We start from the raw sequence: 25,071 nt of genomic DNA, 5'->3' as shown, positions 1-25,071 counted from the left end.
TGCATTTCATTCACACCCTTTGTGGTTTATTTATCCAGTCACCAATGGAGGGACATGTGGGTTGATGCCAGTTTTCTGCTCCTCTAATAATGGGGTGGGCTGTGAGCATCTTGGGGCATGTCTGTCTGTCTGCACTCAGCCCAGCATTTGGGGGTTGCTGAGCTTCCACTGTTGGAAGGATAGTGGCAGCTGGCCCCCCATTTTTGCTCACTTCCTCACTACACACCCCTCAGCTTTCCCCTAGCACACTCCTCTCCATTCACCACGTTTGCGTTCCCCCAGAGTAGGGAGCCAGCCCCCACCAAGTGTTACTGTTCTTTTCTGACCTGGAAAACTTAAGTGTCCTCCACCCCCACTCCTGGGCAAGAGAGAACACCTGCCTCATGCCACCTAAGGCCAATCCTTCCTCCTCTGCTGAGCCTCTGCTTCTCATTTGCAAGTGCAACTCATGAGTTATCCTGTTCAGAGGCTACTGTAATTGATGATATGGATGCCAAAGTGCTTTGCAAACTGTAATGTGATGGAAGGAAGGTGCATTTTAAGTGTTTTATGTGTTACTGCTTACCTATGACCTAGTTCCTTCATTCCTCACATTCATGTAATTTTATGGTGAATAAATTAATTGTCAGGCTATCAAGACGTTGAGACAGTGAGTGGAAAGTCACTAGGCAGCATGACCACTATCTGACACCACCATACAGATCAGCTTTTAATAGGGTCATTGTAGACCTGGGTTTGGCGTTCCCTGCCCATTGTAGGATATTTACCAGTCCCTGACCTCCACCCACTAGATGCTGGTAGCACCCCCTCACCCAGTGGTGACTGGCATGGCTCAGTATCCCCTGGACGAGAGGGAGGCTGAATCATTCTGGATGAAAACCACCGGTGTGGACAGATGAGGGCAGGACAATGCTTGGCACATGGCAGGGACTCAGTATGTTTTCATAATCATTGGATTTACAGCCAACTATTGGATTTGATTCCAGTTCTTCCCTTGAATGGGTGACCTTGGGCAGATAACTGAGTCTATCAGACCGTCTGTATCTTCTGGGAGACTGGGGCGGGGGTGCAGAGCGCGCAACCGAGGTGCAGGTGCAGAACTTGGCCTCTAGCGGCTCCGCGGGGGTGTGGGCGTGGCCTCAGCTCACGGCCGACACCGACAGGCCTCCGCCACCTCCCACTAGAGACTGAACAAGGAAGCCGCAGCCGCGCCTGCGCCCCGCAGTGCCTAGCCCCGAGCGCCTGGCCGCGCACGCGTCCCGCCGCGCACGCACGCACGCAGCACGCGCACGCCCTCGGGGCGGGGCCGGCGCCGCCGCCGGCGCGCAGGACTCCATTTCCCAGTGTGCCCCACTGCGACGCTAGCAGCCCTCGAGGAGAAAGGCCGACTTGCGGTTGCCGAGCTGCGGTAGCGAGGGCCCCGGCGGACGCACGCACGCACGCAAGCACGCGGGCGCACCCCTGGCCCCGCCCCCGGAGGCCCCGTGCGGGAGCGCGCCCGGGTGTGCGCAGGGCGGCGGCGCGGGCGCGGGGGCGCGCGGTGACCGTTGGCGCTGAGGGGAGGAGGCAGCGCGGCCGTCGCCGTTGCGCAGATCCGGGCCGCGGCTGTGGGGAGGGTGCTGGGGCCAGTGACCTTCCGGAGGCGGGAGCGAGCCAGGGGGCCCGGACGCCGAGCGCCGCCGCCGCCGCCGCCGCCGCCGCCGCCGCCGCCGCCATGAACAACTCGGGCGCCGACGAGATCGGGTGAGGACGCGCCGGCCCGCGCCGCTGCTTCGGCCGGCCCCCGCCCAGACCCGCCCGGCCCGTCAAGGTCACGCCGCGGGGCCGCGCCGAGCCGGCTGCTGTGGGGCAGGGGGCTGCGAAGAGCGGAGGGAACCTTGGGGGCCGGACGCCCCGCCGCCTCGTGGCCGGGCACCCCAGACAGGAAGCTAGGGTCCGAGGAGTCTTGAGGGGGAGAGCGCCTTGCTACCTCGTGGCTGGGGGTCCGGGGAGTCGGGGGAGGTGTTCAGGAGTCCTGATAACCTCGTGGCCAGAGACCTCGAATGGAAACTGGGAGTCCTGAGGGTCTGGGAGTCCTGAGGGTCCGGGCGTCCCGCCGCCTTGTGGCTGGAGACCCCGAGCGGGACCCGGGAGCCCAGGGAGTCCTAGCGGTCTCAGCGCCCCGCTGTTTCCTGGCCGGGAACCCAGAGTGGAAACCTGGGAGCCCTCGCAGTCTTTTGCCGGGGGCGGACCCCTCCTCCAAGCTAGAGTTTACGGCTTGGCTGGCGGACCCCCAGTTAGGAACCACCTTGTCTGCACCCGGGCATGCCAGGGTTTCCCTTTGGGGGCCCCGTGCTCCTGTTTCTCCTCGGGGACCTCGAAAAGAAACCCAAGGGATCCAGGGCACCCCCAGCCCGTGCACAAACTTGGCGCGTCAGCGCACGTGGCGGGCCGGGGTGCGGGGGGATCCAGTTCTGCCGCCGCCCAACTTCTCCCTCCCGGAACTCGAGCGATGGTCCCCTTCACCATCCCCTGTCCTCCTAAGTGAAGGTTTGCAAACCGAAGGCTGAAGGCCAAGGTCATGGGGCCGATCTCTGGTTGGCACTCCTCGTGCCCTGTGGTGCCCACCGTCTCAGCGCCTCCACACCACCTGATGGGTTGTTTGCAACTGTTTTTTGTTGTTGGAGCCCCTTTCTGCTTTGCCCCCAGCTAACCCCCATGGGTGTGCTTAAGATAAAGAGAAAGGGAAACGGCGGTGGACAGACAGCTTTGCTTCAGAGGTCTTTCTCTTTGGTGCAGCTATTAGAGGAGGTTTGTTATAGCTAGGTTTTCCCTTTTAATTATAGCTTTGCCTAATGCTAAACGGGCTGTAGATGAGAGAAGTGATCCCAGAGGAACCAGAAAATCCAATTCTGCTCTGGTCTAGGGGTTTGGTCTAGTTTTCTTTGCAGAGACTGGCTCCTACAGCATCAGCGTAATTTTACAGTTAAATTCTGGGAAGATGGCAAAACAGCCTGGGCTGGGTTTCCGTGGCCTTGTGTACATTTTTCAGTGGCCTTAGCTTTGAACAGATGAGGTGTTTACAAAATGCTTGATTTGGTGAGTAAGTCATTGTTTGCTGGTGGGTGGCTGGCCTCACTGAGCCCCTGCCTGGCTCCAGCTGCAGGTTATACCAGAGGACATCAAATGTGATTTGTGGCCTCCCCACTCCAAAAACCCCCTCCCACTTAGAGGACCAGAAGGAAGGCGTTTAATTCCTGGCCTGGTTTCTTTAGGAAACAGCTCCAGGCACTTGAAGGGTGAGTTGTATGCTTTGGGTAAATGACAGGCTGCAGCGTGCTTCCGATGGGAAGCTAGGAAGTAAGGAGAGAGAAAGAGCCACAGAAAAGGGGCAGAGTCTCAGGGGAGAGTCAGTGGCTTCACAGCTGCTCCACATGAACCAAGGAAGAGAGCCCTGGATTGGTGTCCCCTTGAGGAGGAGACTGCCAGATGGGGTGTCTGCCATTTCTCCCCAACAACTTGCAACAACTCCTGGGATCTAAGGCTGTCTGGAGGGTTCCACCCTCAGCACCACAGACCCACAGGCAACTAGGGGAGGCTGCACAGCAAGAAGTAGAACCAGGTTGGGGATTAGGGGCTTGCCTGGCTCTGTTCCCCTCCCCATCCTGGCAACCTGAGTAACCTGAATTTTAAAGTTGTCGATCTCAGATGTCCCAGAAACTTTATTGCTTTGTCTAAAAGAATTGACCAGTTTCAGTTTTATGTAGGAGCCTTGTTTCTGTTTGATGTTGCAAGTCCAGATTCACTTGACTTCAGTGCTCTGTGTAACTGTGCTCCTATAGTGCCTGTGACCCCGTCCAGCTCCCTGACGACAGGCCACATTGGCATTTCCTGCGAGGGGACCATAGTTGCTGACCTTGGGGTGGTCACCGTGTGTGTGTGTGTGTGTGTGTGTGTGTGTGTGTGTGTGTGTGTGTGTTGTGTGTTGTGCTTGGATGAAGTGATGGTGGTGCATGTTATTAGGATGTGACGCTCTGCGTCCTGATCCCTGATGACACCCACCCTCACCTCACACCACCTCTGCTTTGGTATCTGGTCAGCCCCTCCCAAGGCAGAGGGGCTCTTCCCCTTTCCTTGACAGGGACCCACATCTTCAGGAAGCTTGTGCCTGGGTGCTGTTCCCTTGGGTTGGGGATCTGCACTTTTGAGTTTGAGTCTTTGTTTTGTTTTTTTTTAGGTCCGCACCCATGGCATATGGAAGTTCCCAGGCTAGGGGTGAAATCAGAGCTGTAGCTGCAGGTCTGTGCAGCAGCCACAGCAACACCAGCGTCAGAGGTTTAACCCACTGAGCAAGGCCAGGGATTGAACTCACATCCTCATGGATACTAGTCGGGTTTCTTACCACTGAACCATGACTGGAACTCCCTTGAGTTTGAGTCTTTGAAGGAAAACCTGGCTTAGCGATGAGCGAGGCCTTGAGGGGAGAACAGAGTTGGTGAGACCGCTGCTAGGGGTGGTTCATGGTTTCAGTGTCCTGGTTGTCACTGTTGGCCAGATCAGAGCTGGGCTGGGTCTTGAGGGCAGTGGGACGGTAGGAGCAGCAGGTGTCACATGTGGCCTCAAGAAGTCAGGGTGCAATGGGCAGGTGTCCATCTTCCCTCCTGGGCCATTGGGCAGGACAGGCACTCACCTTGCTGGGGGCTAGGCAGCAGCCAGGGTTGTGTCCTCACTGTGGCCTTGGAAAGTCCAGAAGAGCTCCCTGATTCAGACCCTTGGTGCCTTACAGAGGCCTCTTGCTGCTCACCAGTGCTGGGGGCAGACGCTTTCGGCAGCTCCAGGCCTTGAGAGAAGTCTGAGGGAGGCTTTATCTGGCACGTGTGGTTCTGCTGGGCCACCCTGGGCTGGTGAGACTGGGACACCTGGCCGTGACTGGGGCAGGGGGAGAGCCCCAGGGCTGGGTTGGGGGAGCAGCACTGGGGAGCTGTCTCAAGGAGACAGGGACAATATAGGCAGGTGCCCAAGCAACTTCAGGAGGTGGAAGGGTCCTGAGGAGGAGCCTGTGCACCTTTCGGGGTCAGTCTCTTTCTGGGATGGTCAATTTGCAAGGGCTTTGAATACAGAGGCCCTGTGTTTGAGCTCTGACTGGGCCTGGAAGGGTGCAGACCAGGAGCACACAGCTCACTTTGCTAAGCCTGTTGTGTGGGCACCTTTTGAGGGGGGAGAGGTGATTTACTGTGGGGTAGGGATGGGGTGCTTCTCTCTGGGGCTCCTCTTTAGCATTTTGAAGGTGTCCTGAGCACTGCGGGGTGTGGAACAGCATGTGTTCCAGGGGTTGTCCATGACTTTGGGAGGTACTTTGCTTGACCTGGTGATGCACAGGCCCTCCATGTGGCAGCTGGTGGGTGGTGGCCCCTCCTCAGAGCCTCTGCCATAGGCCCTGATGGACCTTTGTAGTTCTGGCTCTAACTGTTCTCTCACAGGGCAGGGCAGACTGGGGCTTAGGAGGGTCAAGGAACGGCAAGGGTCATTCCCTGGATGGCCAAGCCAAGCAGGGAGCCGGTACTCCTGGCGAGCTGGCCCACTGCACCCCTACTTCCTGCTGTGGGGGTGCGGCATGCCTTCTCCAGCCAAGGTCTGGCAGGGGGCAGTTGTCCGTCAGAGGCCCTGGGCACCGTGGCCCTGCCTGGGGTACTGAGTGCCTGCCCCTCTCACAGCCTGGCCTGGTGTTCATGTGTTATGGGATGAGAGGTGATCTTAACTGCTGGTGGAGGGAGGTCCGGGTTGCAAGGTCAGTGAGGGGGGGCTTTGGGTGTGGCCCCCAACAGCCACCTTGGGGCTTCCTGTCTGTCACAATAGAAGGGCCCGGAAGTGGGATGGCTCCCTGACTGCAGGGTGGCAGGACCAGTGTGGCGAGGTGAGGAAGGGGCGGACACAGGCCTTTGATGGAAGGGTGCAGGCGGCCTGGGCAAGGGAACCTGCTGGAGATTGACTTTCTGGTATAAATGCCACATGGTTGCCCTAAAGTATGCAGGGCAGGAACAGAGTCATCCAAAACCAGTTTTCAGTGTCAGCAGGTGGAAGAGGGTGAGTGTTACCCAGAGCCTGGTGTCTGGGCACTTGTATAGAGCCCCTTCCAGGAGGAAGTCGGCCACCCCACTCTTGGGGTGCAGGGGTGGGGTGGGAGGCAGTGTGCTGAGAGCAGACCACCTCTTGCGGGTCCCCTGGGTGACAGAGCCTGACTCTGGGTCACCAGGTGTGGAGGAGCGTGATGGAGCCAGGAGGTCCCCTTTGGATTTGTGGGGTGTGGGGTCTTTGAGGGGCCCTGACTTCCTGCTTCAGCTGAGTGGTGGCTCTGGTCCCCTTCAGAGCAGGGCAGGGCTGGAGGGGGGAGCTGGGGTTGATCAGCTGGTCTGTTCATCTGCGTTGCCTGTGGACGCCCAGCAGTGCCTGGGGTTACCGGGCTCTGAGTGAGTCTGTCTAGGCTCCCCTGGCAGTCCCTGCCACCTTGAGTCAGTGAGGTCTCTTGAGGTCTTCTGGACCCTTTGGCCTGCGCTTTGCAGACCAGAAGCAGGAGGATAGAAAATAGAATCACGAAAAGCACCCAGGACGGCACTGGCATGGCATTTTCTCTACCCTGAGCAGTCTTCATCTAGTGGTTTATGTACGCTGAGACTCAGCAGAGCAATGACAAGGATCGGAGCACAGGTCCCTGCATCCTCTTCCCAGGGCAGGACTCAGACTCCCATGGGCCAATGTGCTCCTTTTGCCCGTGCCTCAGGTGCAGGTTACAGGGGAAGCCAGCTCCAGACACCTCTGTGGACGCTCCTATGTGTCCTATTTCTGAAAACAGGGCAGCACAGTGATAAAATCAGGAAACATGGTATCAATACCGTGTTGTACCGTCATTCCTCCACTGTGTTGTACCATCATTCCTCCACTGGGCAGATTCTGGTTTTGTCAATTTCGGGGATGATGGCATTTCTAGTTGTTTCCCCTTAATGTTTGATTTCGAAATGTAAATGAGGGCTGGAACCTGGACTGGTCAGACCAGTTCCTGCCTCCTCCACAACTGCGGCTCATGGGGGTTGGGTTGCCTAGAGGGACACCTGCTTCATGCCTGGGTCAGATACAGGTGAATTGGGGTGTTTTGGTTTTGTCTTTTGAGAATGCTTGCAATCTCTCTTCTCTGCCTGGAACTGTTTTTCCACAGCAAATTCAGTTGTGCCTGTGCTGAAGGCCTGGGTGGAGAGGCATCAGCCAGCTTCGAGCTTGCCCTCCTGGGTGTGGCCCTGGGGGAGTGGGGAATGGACAGAGGCCCCAGGCCCCAGGATCAGTGGGAGGCAGGAAGAGGCCTGGCCTGACTTGGTGCGTAGGATGTAGAGAGAGGAGGCCTGAGTGTGAGCCTTCCCCTGCTGCCCTGGTGCTGGCCCTTCTAGAGCTCCCCGACAGCTCCAGACACCCACCTTCCTTGTCCAGGGGCTCTGCAGCGCCCTGTGTGTGCGGGGGTGGGGGTGGGGTGTTGAGGTGGCAGTGGGTCCCTGTCTGGGGGCAGAGACACTGTTTCTTACACACTGAATTTCCCAGAGAGAAGGCCACAGTGGAAAAGAGCCCCCAGTCACTCCTTAAGGCATCCCAGAGACCGTTTTGTCTTGGAGCCAAGCGAGGTGTGGTTGGCTGGGAATGGGGCTAAGTTTGGGCCATGCACCAGCATCTGAGGACCCTCACTTAGCACGGGGATCCAGCTCTGAGTATGATGGCCTTGCCCCTTTTCCCTGCCTTCTCTGTCATATTGGCCCAGGGCTGGAAAAGCTGCAACACAGGGGACCTCTTGGGACATGCCAAGTGCCTCTGTCCACTTGGGCCCAGCCAGCTCGAGTGGCGGGCAGTAGGAGGGCACAGTGGGTTCTGGACGTGCCCAGCACCACGTAGACACAAGGCAGCATGACCACTAGAACTTTTCCTCTCAGACATTCTAGAGTGTCTGCCCAAATGGACAGCCCAGTCCACCCTGTTGTGGCTGAGCTCCAGGGACCTTGCCTGGGATCTGAGGGGGTCCTTACACATGACCACTGGTAGATATCCGAGGCTTGGTCCTACAAGCCTCCACCCCACCCGCCGCCTTTCTGGTTGGATGTGATTTGAGATCTGGACTTCTAATTCACAGTATTTACGAAGGTAGAAAGGGAACCTGGCTGTAACCCACCCTGGGGCCAGCATGGTGGGGGATCCCGTTGTGTCTCCTGCAGGAGCCCTTTTTCTTACTGTGGTAAAGGTCAGCATGCACGAGTGACTCTGGATGTTATAATACTCGCTCCCGCCATGTTGGCAGATCTCAGAGTCATTTTTCAATGCCTTCAACTGACAAAGCCATGCCAGGGCCATGCCCCTGGGTTACCACCTTCAGCTGGGCCAGATGGGCAGCACCTCAGGCAGAATCATCTTGACCCTCATTTTCTTGTTGAATTACAGGAAGCTCTTTGTGGGCGGTCTTGACTGGAGCACCACCCAAGGTAGGTGCGGACGGGCAGCCGGCTTGTGACCTGGCTCTTCAAGTGCATGAATTTGTTTCTTTAGTTCTGGCTCTCTGTGTTGTCTTAGTTCCTGAGGAGGGGGCTTGGGATCTGGAGTTAGCTGAGGCAGAGAGGAATGATCATTGGCTTTGGAACTTGATCTCATGTTAAGGTTTCAGGACAGGTTCCAGGGAGGAATTTGGAGGGCAGTTTCCTAGCTCGGGGTGGAGGGTGGAGCAGGCAGGGCTCAGGAAGAAGCTTGTGACAGCAGCCTGGAAGTTGAGGCGATCTGCCCTATCTCCTAGGGCCCTGCCTGCTCAACTGGACCCCTCCCTCCTCCATCATCCCCATATCAGTTGAGTGGTTGGTTTAAAGGTTACTAGTGGTGGGCTTTCCAGGTCAGGCTGCCGGGTGGGGAGCAGTGTGTGCATGCACACTGGCCTTGACCCTGCCTAACACCCTGGTGTATGTGTATGTCTCTCCCGGTCTCTGAGCAGAGACGCTGCGCAGCTACTTTTCCCAGTATGGCGAGGTCGTGGACTGCGTGATCATGAAAGACAAGACAACCAACCAGTCTCGAGGCTTTGGGTTTGTCAAGTTCAAAGACCCGAACTGCGTGGGCACTGTGCTGGCCAGCAGACCACATACCCTCGACGGCCGAAATGTGAGTGTCCGCCCCTGAATGAAGCTCTCCCTGTCTTTGGGATGGGGGAGCTTTTTAGGGCCATACCTGAGGCACATGGAAGGTCCCAGGCTAGGTTTCAGATCAGAGCTGTAGCTGCCGACCTATACACCACAGCTCATGACAACGCCAGATCCTTAATCCACTGAGTAAGGCCAGGGATTGAACCCCTATCCTAATGGATACTAGTTGGGTTTGTTACCCCTGAGCCATGGTAGAAACTCCTCTCTCTTTGGTGTGGCTCCTCAGCTCAGCTCTGTCCCCAGCTTTGGTAGTGTTTGTGTTGAGGACTGCTTTCCTGTGGGGTTTTATTTATTTTTATTTTTTATTTTTTGTCTTTTTAGGGCCACACTCGCACCATGTGGAGGTTCCGAGGCTAGGGGTTGAATTGGAGCTGTAGCTGCTGGCCACGGCCACAGCCACAGCCACGCCAGATCCAAGCCCTGTCTGCAATCTACACTACAGCTCACACCAACGCCGGATCCTTAACTCACTGAGTAAGGGCAGGGATTGAACCTGCACCCTCATGTTTACTAGTCAGATTTGTTTCCGCTGAGCCACGATGGGAACTCCTGCGGGTTGGTTTTAAAGGGTCAGGCTTAACCAGGTTAAGGATCTGGCATTGTCACTGCAGTGGCTCTGATTGCTACTGTGGTACATTCAGTCCCTGGCCTGGGAACTTCCATGTGCCATGGGTGGGAAATGGGGAAGGGTCAAGCTTGGGCTGGACTCTGGGCAGAGTGTACCCCAGGTGATCTGATGGGGCCTGGGCCCCTTTGCTGTGCTCTTGGCTGTTGCTGCTGAACTTCTTTTCGGGGGAAGATAGCTTCGTGTTCACAGATTGGCTCCTTTGAAACTTCCAACAGATCGACCCAAAGCCATGTACACCTCGTGGGATGCAGCCGGAGAGGACACGGCCGAAGGAAGGATGGGTAAGGGACTGGGGAGCTCCTCCCTGCTTGTTCCGTAGCCGGGGTGGAGGAAATATGTGCCTTTGGTATAGTGCTCTTACTCATTAAGATTGAGAGCCGCAGAGGCCTTCCCTTTTAACATTTGAGCAGCTGAAAATTGCTGAGATTTACTAGACATTGCAAGTTTTTTATCTTGTAGCCAAGAAGGTTCTTAGTAGTCTACCTTAAAAATGACAGCTTACAACCCAGTTGTCATCAAGAGCCTTCCAGTCCTCCCAAGTGGAAGGACTACCCCAGCCTGCCCAAGTGTTGAGGCACCCTCTCCGCCCCACTCACCTCTCTGCTTGGAGGCCCAGCTTCCTCAGCTCTCTACTGGCCTTTACATGTCCTGCTCTGCTGACTGTTCCCCTCCAGGGCAGTTCAAAGTCCACCTCAGGGATTTTCTGAACTATGTGTGGCCCCTGGTATTTGGCCATCTGGAACAGACCCACCCTCTGTCACCCAGAAGGCTCCTGTTCTTGAAGAATGCCCTGCTGGATAGGGCTGGGCTGGAGCCTGGGAGCCTGCATTTCTAGTAGGACTCCCATTTGTTGATGCTAGATAGGGGCCTTAGACCAAGTTTTATTTTCCAACTCTGTTATAAAGTATCAAATACAGAAAAATTAAAAGAGTAGTAGAGAGAACACCTAAATAGGCTTCCCAGAGTCAAGAGTCATTAATTGTTAGGATCAATTACCTGTACAGTCATCCCTGTACAGTATCCGCGGGACTGTTCCAAGACCCCCCCCCGAGGATGCTAGGATCCACGGATACCCAAGTCCCTTCTGTAAGCAGCATGGCATTCTCCCACATACTGTAACCCGTCTCTAGGTGATTTATAATAACCTGGTACAGTGTAAATGCTGGAAGTTGTTGGCTGGCACGTGGCAAATTCAAGTTTTGCTTTGGGAATTTTGTGGAATTTTTTTTTCCCCTCAAAATTTTTGATCTGCGTTGGTTGAATCTAAGGATGCAGAACCCAAGGCTCCAGAGGGCCAACTGTGCGTATACCCATCTCTGCCTGCATGTTCCACACCTGCCAACACACCTGCCACACCACCCTGTCCCCACACCTGAGATGCCTTCCCGGAGTCAGTGTGTCCACACAGCCAGCTGTGAGACTTGGTTTGTTCACAGGCCTGTCTTAGCTCTTCTCTTGAGACTGGGGTCCAAGCAAGGTTCAGGTTCCATGCGACTTTGATTCTCCAGTCTCAGCAGCTTCAGGAAGGCAGAGGAGCCCTAATAGCTGCACAGGCGATGGGCCTCGAGCCCTGCGTGCACCCCTACCCCCAGAGTGCCCAGAGTGCAGTCTCAGAACCCCTGTGGCTGGGGGCTGAATAGTGGGAAGAGGCGGTGTTGCAGGTTGTCCGCAGAGAGTGGGGTCTTGGCAGGGAAGGCGAAAGTGAGCCTCAGTCACTGGAACTTTGCACCATCCTCTTTAGTCTCAGTTTGCCTTGTACATGCCACCCTGATTTTCCTTCTTTGCTCCGAAAGCTCTTGGTTTCATGCCACAGAGCTCGACAGTTCTGCAGCTCTGAGTATGAGGCACTGAGCCCTGCTGTAGCCCTGGAATCTCCAGGTGCTTGGTTCTGGCCTTCAGAGGCTGCAACACCCAGCTGTGGGGAGCACCCCAAGGTCCCCATGTCACACTTCAACTAACCATCTTCTCCTTCTTGAAACAGCAGAAAGGACCCAGGAGTGATAACAGTAAATCCAATAAGATATTTGTCGGTGGAATCCCTCACAACTGTGGTGAGACAGAGCTCAGGGAATACTTCAAGAAATTTGGAGTGGTGAGTCCTCCCTGAGCCAGCAGCTGCTGGTCAGGGTGGGAGTGGCGGGCCTGTATCCTGTTCCCGGATCCTTCCCCAGACCAACTGTACCAGAGGCCACCTTTCCTTTCATGGCCACTCACATCCCAGGAGTCTTCATGGCTCCTCTAGGCACCTGGAAACCGGACAGACTGGCTTCCAGGGAGGCCCCCAGTTGGCTGCAGCCCCCATGGAGGGAAGTGCTGGACCAGAGAGCAAGAAAGGGCTTCAGTGGGCTGTTGTGTCCATCATTCCCCAGCCCCCAGGACCAGAGGTGGTCTGGATTTCTGGAAAAAGCTGAATCCTCTAGAATCTTATGTGGGCTCAGAGTTCCTTGGGGGGTCATGTAGGGAACTCAGTTCTGGTTCCCTAAGGTACACGGCTCTTACCTCTCTGCTGAGGACCCTGAACCCCTGGTGTCCCCACGCCCCCGCCCCACAAGCATCCTCCACCTGCTCGAGGCCCCGTGGGCCTGCGTCCTCAGACACCCGTCTCTCTTCCAGGTCACAGAAGTGGTCATGATCTATGACGCGGAGAAGCAGAGGCCTCGAGGTAAAAGAGATCGAGTTTGTCCTTGACCTTCCCTCTCAGATGGCAAACTATTTCACAATTAGGTGGTGGTTGTAGCGAGCATTGCCTCAGAAAAGGGTGATTTGGAGACAAATGATTAAAGTGTAGTCCCTCCCCACGCAGCCCCCAGCCTGTCTGCTTCCTAAGGTCAGACGGTACAGTCTTTTTGTTTTTTAGCTCGGTCTTTTGAAGTTTTTACAACTGGACATGAATTTCAACATGGTTTCTGTTTTTAAGTGTATCCTGAAAGATTAGTGTTTCTTTTAAATCGTGAACTTCCTCACTCCCGACCTCTCCTATTTTAAGTTCACTCCCACAAAGTCAGGAGTCCCGTTTCATGTCTAGGTCTGCCCAGCTCGGCTTGAACGTGGTTTCCTTGATCCATCCCATGCTTTTTTCTTGTTTCCTGGTTCTCTTTCCCCTAAGTCAGTGGGGCAGGCAGGGGGAGGGGGAGGGCTGCCTGGCACACCCCACCAGGCTTCCCAAGCTGCCCACACTTGCACGTCCAAATTGGTTTGCGGGACTGGGACACTGGGCACCCAGTTTCCGTGCCCTTTTTTTTTCTTTTTTCTTTTCTTTACTCTTTGTTTTCTTTTTTCCTTTTTTGTTCTTTTTCTTTCTTTTTAATTTTTTTTTTCCTTTTGTGGCTGCTGCTATTTGTCCCTGCCTCTATATTTTGGTTCCTGAACGGCTTTTGGACCAGCAGCCTGAGCTGATCTGCGTCTAGGCTCTGCAGCCCGCCCCACCCCTTGAGGCAGCCGAGCCTGAGCCGGCGCCGCCCGCAGCATGCGCCCGCCATGCTGGAGAATAGTTTGCCATTTGAACCTCATCTCCTCTTACTCCATGATTAAGTAACATATCCTCACTTCATGTCTATTAAGCTGTTAAGTCTTAGGCTTAATTTTAACGTAGACATACTTGCTTAGTGACATACTTAAGTGTTTATAGTAAAGTACAGTAATGTTAAGTAAGTTGTTTTTCCTTTTCTCTCTGTGAATTGTTTGTGATTAACGATATCTCTTTAGATTTCTCTTCTCCAGGTGCTAAATTATATCACACAGGTACAGGCCAGTCCCGCAGTCAGAGGAGGGAACGGGCTTTGCTCCAGTGGGGTGTAAACGAAGTTTCAGTGTGTTTCTGTTCCGCTCCTCAGCGGTGATGTCGCCTCTTGACAGACAGACGCGTCCCTAGAGGCCCCACCCCGGGGTCCTTCCCCACGACTCACCGCCTCTTGCGCTATCAGGACCGGCCCTGTGGCTTCAGACCCTCCTGCACTTGGAGAGAATGTTCACTTTTTAACCTGCCGCTCATCACCCATGTTGTGTTCCACCATTTGCCTCCGATCTTGAGATGCCTCGGGATGCGGGGATCCTGAGGCTGCTCTTAGATTCCCCACAGGGCTGCCTGTGGTCCTCATCCTCACCTGGGCCCCGGGGGCATGCCAGCCACCTGACTGGGGATCCAGGCAGGAGGAAGCCGGCAGTGAGGGCGCATGGGCGTGACCCTTGGGGCTGCGTTCCTGCGTGGCTCATACCGTTTGACCGTGGGGCCCCCAGTGCTAGGCAGGAGGGGCCAGGAGCCAGGCCAAGAACAGCAGCTGGTCAGTAGGCACCCTAGAAGGCTCACCCTTGCTTCCTCCCCTTCCCCAGCCCCCTCTGCAGTCTCCTCTCCCATCCCTATCTCTCGGCCCATCTGAGTGTTCCATCCCATGACTTGGTCCCTGGCCACTGTCCCCACATTCCTGCCACTCTGGCTCCTGTCTCCTCTGTTGTGTTCATCATCCTTCCTCCGCTGTGTACAGGCTTCATATGCGTGCGTGTCACACTCAGGCACACATGTGCAGAGAGGATGTGGTCCTCCCTGTGAGCCTATCACTCATGTTTGATCTGCCTTCTCCTTGTCTCCATCTTTCTACCACCACAGTTCTGCCAGGAATCTTTCCATGTGGTCCCTACAACTGTGGCCCACACCCCTCTTCACCCAGCTTGAGCTCCTCCCTGGGCCACTCCCCTCCCCCACGACCCTCTCAGCCCTTGGCCCTTCCCTGGCCAGTCCTTTGTTGTTCGGGGTCTTCCGGCAGCTGCCTGCCACCAGTTTCCTCTAGTGCTCAGTGCAGATGGGCCCCAGGGAGCCAGAGCAGCAGGCTCAGGACTGGACATGCCATGTAGCCGGGCGGCCGAGCTCACCAGACCAGCAAACTTCGTTTATACTGCACTCTTGTGTTTGGAAAACGCTAAATTGTTTTCCCCTTGAAAATTGTCTTTTTGATGACATGATGCCTCTTGCTCTTGCTGCCGACAGCAGTGTTTGACCTGCTGGAACCCGTTGTGGCCTGTATCTCTGTGTATTTATTCACGTAGACACGTACAGATAGATACCTGCATACATACGTACGTTACCTTGGCAGGACTCCTCGGGCTTACCCAACAGCGTTGGGCAAGCTTGGCGAGGCTCTAACTGGTAGAGACGTACCTCTGTTTAATGCGCTAGAGCGATATACGGCTGCTGTCAGCACTAGCTGCAAGTGATTGCAAGCCGAGGGGGAGGACCTGGGTTTCAGAAAAGCGGAAGCGCACCCACCACACACTCCATCAGTGTTCTCTGAACCACCCGGGCCCTCAACACCCCACTGTCCGGGCCGTTGCTTTCTGTGACATGCCCTGGGCTGTCCCGAGGTGGGCTCTGACGCGGAACTTTGCTCAGGGCTGAGATCTCCTGGTTGCTCGGAGCCTGGCCCTGTGGCTTCACACACTGGCTTCGCTGAAACCCTCGGTCGATCCCTCGGCCCGTCCCTAATACTGTTCATCATCCTGTTTTGTGTCACAACACCCTGCTACCTTGATTCACTCTTCGTCGTTGGCTAGGTTTTGGATTTATTACTTTCGAGGACGAACAATCAGTGGACCAGGCTGTCAACATGCATTTTCACGACATCATGGGCAAAAAAGTGTGTAGTTGTAGTTTTATTTTACCTTAAGACCAAACCAAGTCTTAGGCAACCTAGGGATTTCACTGGAAATGAAACTCCCTTAACAGAAGGGCCAGGCTATTCATCCTGGGACCCTGTCACAGCTGTGGGTTGGGCCTGGTTCTGCAGGAGCAAGCTTTGCGCTGGAGCCCCTTGCTCTGGAGTTCCTGGGGGGCAGGTGGGCGGGCTGGCGTCCAGTGAAGTCACAGGTTGCCTCAGGCTCGGTTTCACTGACCACTCCTTCAGATGTGTGTCCCCTCCCCGATTGTCCCGTGTGGCCCGAACTGTGCTGGGCAGCGAACCTCTGAGAACAGGTTCCGTGTAAAACTGAAGGCATCGAAAACATCCTGAAGGATTGGTTTCTAAATTGGGTCACTTACTGTGAACTCGGTACCGACCACACGCTCCTGGTAGTTCTTAACTCCATGCAGTCAAGTGACCTCTGGTTGTTTCATCTTCATACTGTGTTGCTGCCAAGGAGGGAACCTCGGAAGGTGGCCCAGCCCCTCATTTTCCCCAGTCCCGGGAGCTTGTGAGACCTTAGCTCTTTAGTGAGCCACCGCTGGGGATTCTGCAGTTTGCAGAGGCTTTGGCTCCCCGGGACCCACTTGTCATGCCCAGCCCTTCTGATGAAGCCCTGGCTGATGGGTCAATTAAGGTGTGGAGGGGGTCTGGCCCCATGGGTGTCCCCCAAACCCCATGGTTTGCAGACACAGCAGCAGGCAGGGCTGTTTTTTACATAAAGGAGGCTGAGTTTCAGTTGTAGGTTTAATCAGTTCCATTTGAACCTGGCCATGAAGGAAGCACAGTTGTGCTTTTGGTTTTAGACATTCGTTGACACTGAATTATAAGTTAGTGTGCTGATTGTATTTATTTATTTATTTTGGTGGAAGTTCCCAGGCTAGGGGCCAGATCGGAGCTGTAGCCGCCATCCTGTGTCACAGCCACAGCAACATGGGATCCGAGCCATGTCTGCGATGTACACTGCAACTCACAGCAACACTGGATACTTAACCCACTGAGCAAGGCCAGGGATCGAACCCTTGTCCTCATGGATACTAGTCAGGTTCATTACTGTTGAGCCATGATGGGAACTCCAGCATGCACATTTTACGGATGTGTGCTATTATGAATGCAGGTGCAGAGACTGTGTCCTGTGCTATAAGGTCCTGTGCATTTACTGCTGGGGAGTGAGGGCCTTCCAGGCAGAGAAACCTGCAGAGCGCAGGGATCTGCTCCCAGCCCAGTTTTGCAGGACCCAGCTGTGTCCCAGTCTGGTCTGCATGAGACGAAGGCTGAGCCCTTGTCTTGAGTGCAGGTATCTGCATTCATGTTCCCATACAAAGAGTAGGAGAGGTTTTTTTACATCACAAGGGCTGCTTTGTTTTGTAAGCAGTAACAACATTCCAATAAGGAAAGTGTGAAGACTCATTAGTTTGAGTTGTTTGAAATGGGTCCTCTGGTCCTGCTGTCACACATCCCTGAGCTGTGGGGAGGGGGGAGGGTGTTCCTATCCTTTGAGCATCTTTGGGGCATCAGAAGGTGAGGTCTTTGTGCCTTAGTCCACCACATGTCTGTCCTCTCACAGGAAGGGGTTCAGGCAGCATCGATAGGATTCTGAGTGCATGGTCCTTGGCTCACCAGACTGTGAGACTCCAGGGACGGAGGACTCCAGGCACATCCATTGTCTCTTTCTTCTCATTAAATTTATCCTACAGACAAGAAAAACTGGGCATCTTGAATGCCGAGGCAGCCCTGCATTTGGGGTTTGCCATCATCTGCCCGCATTGGAAAGGCTGTGTGAGGGCACCGGGCAGCCTTGGTGCCCAGCCCCAGGGGGTGGGCAGGCCTGTCCATCCCCCATCTGGCCCCTTGGTACTGGCTACCAGCACATCCAGAGGCAGGGTCCCGGGGCTGCTGACCTAACACAGTATGAAGATTGCTTACTGATTCAAATGTCCATTTTATTGCATGTTTGTTTACTTTTTTGTTAGATGTAATGTAAGATTCTCTTATCACATCCATTCCCTCTGACATTTTGAGTTAATTGAGATTCTTTAAGCGTTAGCCTGGGGAAGGTAAGTCTTTATCTTCCATTAGACATTTTAAATAAAAACCTAAGTAAACCAATTGTGTTTCTCAGGTATGAGCTGAAGGCGCAAGGCAGGGTGGGGGCTCTGGAGGGGCCAGTGTGGCCAGAGATGCCTGTGGCAAGGGCTGCAGTTGTTGGGACAACCCTGGCCTCTGTCCCCAGGCTTATGAGGCCATTGAAGGAGGATGAGCGTGGCCTTGACTTGACTGAAAGACCCCTTGTCACGCTCACACCTCAGGGGCTCTTGGTGCCCAGCCCTGCTCTGCAGTGGCAGGGGCTCTATGTGTCTTACAGTTGTATCTGTTGTACCTGAGAAACATTTTTTATAAACAAAATTTTTTTAAATTTTTTAAGAAAAAGTTAGTGGCCTAAATAAGGTTAATAGTTAAGTATTTAGTTTTAAGTCATAATAAGATGCTAAGTGTAGTTGTAAGTTACCTGAGGGTGTGTCTGAAGGGAAGGGGGTCCAAGACGCTCGGTGTCTCCCTAAACCAGAGCTCGGTTTGTCTAGGTGGAAGTTAAACGGGCCGAGCCTCGGGACAGCAAAAGCCAAGCGCCAGGACAGCCGGGTGCCAGCCAGTGGGGCAGCCGGGTCGTCCCCAATGCCGCCAACGGCTGGGCAGGCCAGCCCCCACCCACGTGGCAGCAAGGATACGGCCCGCAAGGTAAGGCTGCTGACTGCATTGAGTTGTCGGGCTCCCTCCCCATCCAGCCCTGAGGTCCCCTGCCCAGCAGAGGTACGTGCTCTTCCTAGGAGCTGGCACCATCGCTGCTGGTTTGTGGAGCAAGAAAGGGGATATGCGGCAAAGCCATCCTGGCTGTTGGGTCCTTACCTAGTCCATCTTGAGGGGTGTGAGACCCTGGCCAAGGGCCAAGCAGCTGAGTAGGTGGGAATGCTGGGCAGGGCCTCGGTGGCGTCTACCCCGACTGCAAGCAAGTGAAGCTAAGTGACCAGTGGACTTGGCCTTACCTTGGAGAAGAGTGGGATTTTCACCCAGTGGGAAGGAAGCAAAGAATCCGGCTTCTTGGGCCCTTTGGTTCTGTTCCTGCTCCCTGGGCTGTAGGTCCTCACTTTGGAGTCGGCAGAGCTTTTAGGGACAACTTCATGGGAGGATTGGGGTGGCCAGGGTCCCCAGACTAGGAGCCTCTGTCCCATCCCTGTTTCTGTTTCCACCCCTGGGGAGGCCTGGTGCCCCAAGCTCCCAGAGCCAGCTTGAGACTTCAGCTCTGGTCTCTCCAGAGCTGGCTTTTTTTTTTTTTTTTTTTGGTTTTTTTTGGTTTTTAGGGCTGCACCCGTGGCATATAGAAGTTCCCAGGCTGAATCGGATGGGTCAAATCAGAGCTACAGCTGCCGGCCTACACCACAGCCACAGCAACGCAGCATCTGAGCCACATCTGCAACCTATACCACAGCTCACAGCAACACCAGATCCCCAACCACTGAGCCAGGCCAGGGATTAAACCTGCATCCTCAAGGATACTAGTTGGATTCATTTCCACTGCGCCACAATGGGAATTTCCAGAGCTTTTATAGTGTTGCGGTTCCCTGGTGGTACAGCAGGATGTGGCATTGTCCTTGCAGTGGCTCAGGTTGCTGCTCTGGCTTGGGTTCAATCCTTGGCCAAAATACATATGTTTATATATAAATGTAAATATATATATACACACACACAAATTTATATACATATAATATTTTATTCCAGCTGTAGGAAACCATCTGGTGAGACCAGGTGCCCCCACACCCACCAACAGGCAGAGAGCCAGCACTTGGCCGCAGGCCTGCCCTGGATCCTGTCCACTAACCCCCAGCCCAGCCCAGGTCCCTGATCTGTGGGCATCCCCACTCTCTCCTGTGACAAATTCTCTTGAACAGCTGAGGGCCTCTAGGAGGCTCGGAGCTTCTCGGATGTCTCCCCTCCACCCAGGATATGTCAGGACACCAGGTCCCACAGGAGGGGTGGGGCTGGGGGGGTTGGTCCCCAGCCACCCCCATGTGGCTGACAAGATACCAACTCCTCTTTGTTTCCTGTGCAGGAATGTGGGTGCCAGCAGGACAGGCAATAGGTAAGTCCCTGTTTGGAGAAAAGGGAAAGAACAGCCTTGGGGGTGGGGCTATAAGCACCTGCCTGTCTTCATCCTGCTCTGTCTCCCCGTACTCCAGGTGGCTACGGACCGCCCCCTGCGGGAAGAGGAGCGCCCCCACCACCCCCACCCTTCACTTCCTACATCGTGTCCACCCCTCCAGGAGGGTTCCCCCCTCCTCAGGGCTTTCCCCAGGGCTACGGCGCACCCCCGCAATTCAGTAAGTGCAAAGGCCTGCGGCTGGGCCAGGTGAGCCTGGCTGGGTGCTCCACTGCTCACCTGCCAGCTGGCCCCAGTTGGAGGGTGGCCTGGGACGTGTCACAGCAGAGATTCCACTCAGGTCGGGGTGTAGGGCTCACCCTGTACTTCAAGTTGAGGGGGTAACACATGTGCTCTGTGCTGTGGGAGAGCCGAACATTAGTCTGGGGCATCCCTACCCCACTAGCCCCTGTGGTGACCAGTTGCCCAGTGGGAATAAAACGCCTCACCTGACCTGGTAGGGCCAACAGGTGATCGATCACTTGAGTATGTCATTGGGCCATTGGAAAGTGTCGCCATCCTGCCTTCCCTCAGTCCTTGGGCAATGTGCCCACTCAGCCCTGCCACAGTTAGACCCACCAGAGTTTGCAGGCCTTTGGGCCACCTGACAACAGTGCAGCCCTTACAGAAAGGCTTTGCCCACTCCCAGTCCAGATCAGAGCTGGGTGTCTAAGGGTGGGCATGATGCCTTCAGTGACAGCTCATCCTCTTACCGTCTTCCCAGACCACGTGGTTTAAAGGGTGTCCCTGCGTAAACCACCATCTCTTGCTGGGGGATGTGCCCTCTATCCGCTTTGCCAGGCTGGTTGCTGGTCATTCTCTGCCTGGCCAGCGGGGTTTGTTTCCTGGGGCTTGGGGTCCAGCCCATGCATGTCCTCGGGGCCTAACTGCCCCCCCGCCCCACCTCCCCCCAAAAGTTGTCTGGGTGGCTCCAGAGGGCTGGGCTTTGGGCCTGCACTATGTCTTTGTCTTTCCTGTCTGCAGGTTTTGGCTACGGGCCTCCACCTCCCCCACCAGATCAGTTTGCCCCTCCAGGGGTTCCCCCTCCACCGGCTACTCCAGGGGCAGCGCCTCTGGCCTTCCCACCACCTCCTTCTCAAGCCGCCCCGGACATGAGCAAACCACCGACAGCCCAGCCTGACTTCCCATACAGTCAGTATGGTGAGTGGCCTCCCTTCCTGAGTCAGCTGTTGGAGGGCTCGGGTGACCTTGGCTCCATCAAACCTGAGACAGGAAGGCTCTTGGTGTCTCGAGCCTCTGCTAGGGTGCTGGTGAGGAGCAGCCAGGCATGGCAGGTGTCTAGGGCCTGTGAGTTTGGGCCCTGCAAGCCTTCAGCCTGGGGTATCTGGGTCTTCCAAATGCACAGTGCAGGGCAGGCGGGAATGTGCTTTCTGTACCAGGCTTCTCCAAGGGTGCTCATCCAGCAGATGCTCATCCAGCAGATGCTGCAGCTCATGGGAGGAGCTCATGTGGGTCAGGTTGGGCTCTGGGTCTCCTGACCTGAACAGGTGCCCCAGAAGCCCTAGGTCACATACTCTTGTTCCCCTGGGGACCATCCCACCCAGAGCAGGATGAGTCGGTGGCATGTGAGTGTCGCTGAGAGCAAGCGTGTGCCCCTCCCTGCCCCCACCTCTCTGCCAAGGCCCCCTGGGGCAGTCACCCTGGTCTCATCTCTTGCCAGGCCTGGGTACCTATTCTCCAGACCTGCCAGGCTTCGGCCCACACTTTGTTTACACTCTTATGGTCAGGCTGAGCAGTGATGTGGCCTAGGTAGGTGGCACCTCCTCCTTGGTCCCCACTGCCTGCGCCCAAGCACGGACGCCACCTCCTCTGCTGCCCTGGGCGGGGGTGGACCCAGCTGTGCCCTCGGGGACGGGCCGCCACTGCAGGGCAGCACCACAGGCCCAGTGGGCAGCCAGGACCCTGAGACGGGCCTACTCTGCCATGAGTGAGGGGGTCTGGTCCTGCTTGGAGGAGGGGCCTGCCTGACCTGGGCAGGTTTTACAGGGACCGAACTCTGTCTTCCGCTGGTTTGTGATGTTTTCTCAACTCCGAAGTTATGGTGAGGAGTTCCCCTTGTAGCTCAGCAGTAAAGAGTTCGATCGGTATACAGTGAGGACGAGGGTTCAATCCCTGGCCTCGCTCATTGGGTTAAGGATCTGGCGTTGCCGTGAGCTGTGGTGTAAGCTGGCAGCTGCAGTTCTGATTCAACCCCTAGCCTGGGAACTTCCATATACGCAGGTGCTACAAACCAACCAAAAAGTTACACTGAATTTACTGTGTGTTCCACTTGAGAACAAGCTTTCTAGAAGGCCAAGGTCCATCAAGGCAGGCCAGTTAATCTGTCTCAAGCTCAAAGGCCCTTCCAGTGGCTGCATCTGCTGCTAGGTCCCTAGCCCTGAGCCTGGGGAGTGAATGAGTGGGAAGGGGACAGACTAGTGGATCCACAGGGTCTGGGCACTGCTTTTCTTCCTGTGAGAGAAAGCTGGCCAGGTCTCCCAGGTGGGCCCTCCACCCCCTCTCCCTGCTCCATGGATGCCAGGGCAAGCAGAAGCAGCCCCAGCTCACCGGGCTCTTCCCCACAGGTTACGGACAGGATCTGGCCGGCTTCGGACAGGGCTTCTCAGACCCCAGCCAGCAGCCCCCCTCCTATGGGGGCCCCTCAGTGCCGGGCTCGGGGGGTCCCCCTGCAGGCGGAAGTGGCTTTGGACGCGGTCAGAACCACAACGTACAAGGATTCCACCCCTACCGACGCTAGCTGCCGGCGCCTAACAGACGTCAGGCAGCTGAGACCCAGGATTCAAACTTGTGAACTCGTGACAATCACAAACTTGGCTGAAATATCAACTCGACCTTGGGGGGAGGGGGGGACGAGAAACTTTTGGAGGTGGCTGTGGGTGTCTGGACTGAAGTTTTTAAATATATTTCTTTCTCTAACCCATCAGCACAATAAAAAAAAAGTCACTGGTTCAACAACAGGGTTTAAAAAAAAGTCTTCAGCTTTAATTCAAATCTTCAGGTTTCTTTTCTTCCTTTTTTTTGAAATTATTTTCCTGAGCCTTTTGTTTTACCGTATATTGTAAACTTTTATGTTAAAAGAAAAAAATATACATTTACAAATTGTGAGATTTTTAAGAGAAATTTTCTACGATGTATACTGGCTTATTTTTTAATTTAAAACAGGGTTTCCGTCGGCACTGGTGGTGGTGAGGGGCAATTTTAGTCTCTCACTCCTGGCTTTGAGGGTTGGGACTTTTTGGTCCAGAAACTCTGGGAGCTGAAAGAAGAAATCTACTGAGTGTGTTTTGTTTTTTGTTTATTCCTTGGTTTTGTCAACTGGCGTGCCTGGCAGTGTCTGCAGGTGCGCTGTGGGGCCGCACCCACCTGTGTCCGACCCAGCATCAAGGACCAGGAGGCCTGGCCAGCTGATCTCCCACGCACGTGGCTTCAGGGCGTCCCCGCTGACCAGTTTGAATAAAGAAAGTGCATTTGGATTAGAAATCCACGTTGTGTGTGTTATTCCCCCTGCTGGGAGGAGCCCCTTCCCACGGATGTGGGGGGTAGGGCAGGCCTCCCCTCTACAGGCCTGGGGGGGGGCTGATCAGAGCTGCAGGTTGACTGCGGGAGCCCCTGGGTTCCAGGGTTCAGTGGCCACTTCCTGGGCATCTAGACAAATGTGGGTGGGGTTGGCCAGGCCTCCCCCACAACTGCAGGAGTGAAACCTGGACTGTGGTTGGACAGGACACTCCACAGACTGGGCAGTTAGCATGGGTAGAGTGGGTGTCAGGACCCCACCAGCCAATGTTCACAGGGTCCGAGGGGCAGCTCAAGTCCAAATGAGGCTGGATCCCAGAGATGCAGAAGGAACTCCAGGGCAAGGGAGGTGAAGCGGGACAAGTTCCCACCTGCCAAGTCCCCTCTGCCACACGAAGTGACATGTCCCCAGAGCAGGACCTCTTTGGGGGCCATTCTGTCATAGAAAGCACAATCAGAATTTTAGAACAAGGAGTTCCCCTCATGGCACAACAGAAACAATCCAACTAGTATTCATGAGGATATAGGTTCAATTCCTGGCCTTGCTCAGTGGGTCCGGGAATCCTGCATTGGTGTGAGCTGTGTTGGTTGCAGACGCAACTTGGATCCCACATTGCTGTGGCTGTGGTGTAGGCCAGCAATTGTAGCTCTGATTTGACCCCTAGCCTGAGACTTCCATATGCCACCAGTGTAGCCCTAAAAAGAAAAAAGAAAAGATTTTAGAACAAAACTGATTCGTCCAAGATGCCTTGGATGGCTTCAGTGTGCCAGACTTAGGATGATGTAATGAACAAAGAAAGCCAGAAAGTCCCACCCCTGAGCTCGCTGCAGGCAGGAAAGTTGAGCTCAGCTCTTAGAGCCAGCTAAAGTGGACCTTCCCAGCCAACATCCTCCTCTTGTCCACTCCAGTCCTCATCATGTGTCATTGTTGCATAAGAGTTAGCTCCTTACATTAGCAAGATTAATTCCCTGCAGAATTCCAGGTCTTGGCCAAAGGGCACTATGCAATCAGTGAAGGGATTTAGAGCCTGCTGAGAGCTCCCAGGACCAATTTTGCCCCAGTGAACTTGGGCAAGCCTGTGCCATGCCACACCCTGAAGGGCACTTCCTGCAGCCCCAAACAAAATGCTTGTGCTTCCCTAGGTCAGGGAAAGACACCCCCTCATTTGCTGGAGTTTAGTTGGCTCTCCTTACCCCTGCCAGGATTGTGGAAATGTCTGAGGAAAGCTCAGATTTCTTGTTCCCTCCAGGCCAGCCCCACTCCCCACAAGGCCATTCGGCTGAGCCAAATCCCACCCAATGAACTGGGCAGGATGGGCAGGAGGGGACTGGAGGCTTGGTTGCCACCTGCCTGACAGAGTATTGAGGCACAGTGGAGTCATGTTGGGGGCAGGGGAGGGCATTGTCCTTTCCCTTGTTTTTTTTGTTTGTTTGGTTTTTGTCTTTTTGTCTCTTTGCTGTTTCTTTGGGCCCCTCCCGCGGCATATGGAGGTTCCCAGGCTAGGGGTCTAATTGGAGCTGTAGCCACTGGAGCCACTGGCCTACTCCAGAGCCACAGCAACGCGGGATCCAAGCTGCGTCTACAACCTACACCACAGCTCACGGCAACGCCGGATCATTAACCCACTGAGCAAGGGCAGGGACTGAACCCACAACCTCATGGTTCCTAGTCGGATTCTTTCACTACTGTGCCACAACGGGAACTCCTCCTTTCCCTTGTTTTAGCAGCTCATTCCTCCCTCAGGGCCTTTGCACATTCACTCCTTCCAGATGGAACCCACCAAGCAGAGCTGGTTGCATCCTCAATCCACTGTCAACCATACATGCTTGGATTTACCTCTGCCAAACATTTCA

At 55.1% G+C, this 25,071-nt stretch overlaps 1 protein-coding gene across 6 annotated transcripts; it reads left to right on the top strand.

Moving 5' to 3' along the window:
* Positions 1-1,510: 1,510 nt before the first annotated feature.
* DAZAP1 (DAZ associated protein 1) lies at positions 1,511-23,184 on the top strand. Of its 6 annotated transcripts, none has more exons than XM_005661387.3 (12): positions 1,511-1,743; positions 8,449-8,489; positions 8,987-9,153; positions 10,038-10,103; positions 11,807-11,914; positions 12,436-12,484; positions 15,367-15,449; positions 18,074-18,227; positions 19,597-19,626; positions 19,724-19,864; positions 20,668-20,844; positions 22,269-23,184. In XM_005661387.3, exons 1-12 carry the CDS (start codon positions 1,715-1,717, stop codon positions 22,439-22,441), a joined length of 1,218 nt encoding a protein of 405 aa, XP_005661444.1. In that variant the 5' UTR covers positions 1,511-1,714; the 3' UTR covers positions 22,442-23,184.
* Positions 23,185-25,071: the final 1,887 nt, after the last annotated feature.

This window comes from Sus scrofa, chromosome 2 (genome assembly GCF_054392235.1).
Source record: "Sus scrofa isolate SSC_HxYL_T2T_F1_AM1 chromosome 2, Sscrofa_HxYL_maternal_Yorkshire_Landrace_v2.0, whole genome shotgun sequence".
Classification (NCBI taxonomy): Eukaryota; Metazoa; Chordata; class Mammalia; order Artiodactyla; family Suidae; genus Sus; species Sus scrofa.
Note: the sequence above shows the minus strand (reverse complement) of the source record. Positions and strands in the feature narration are given on the sequence as shown.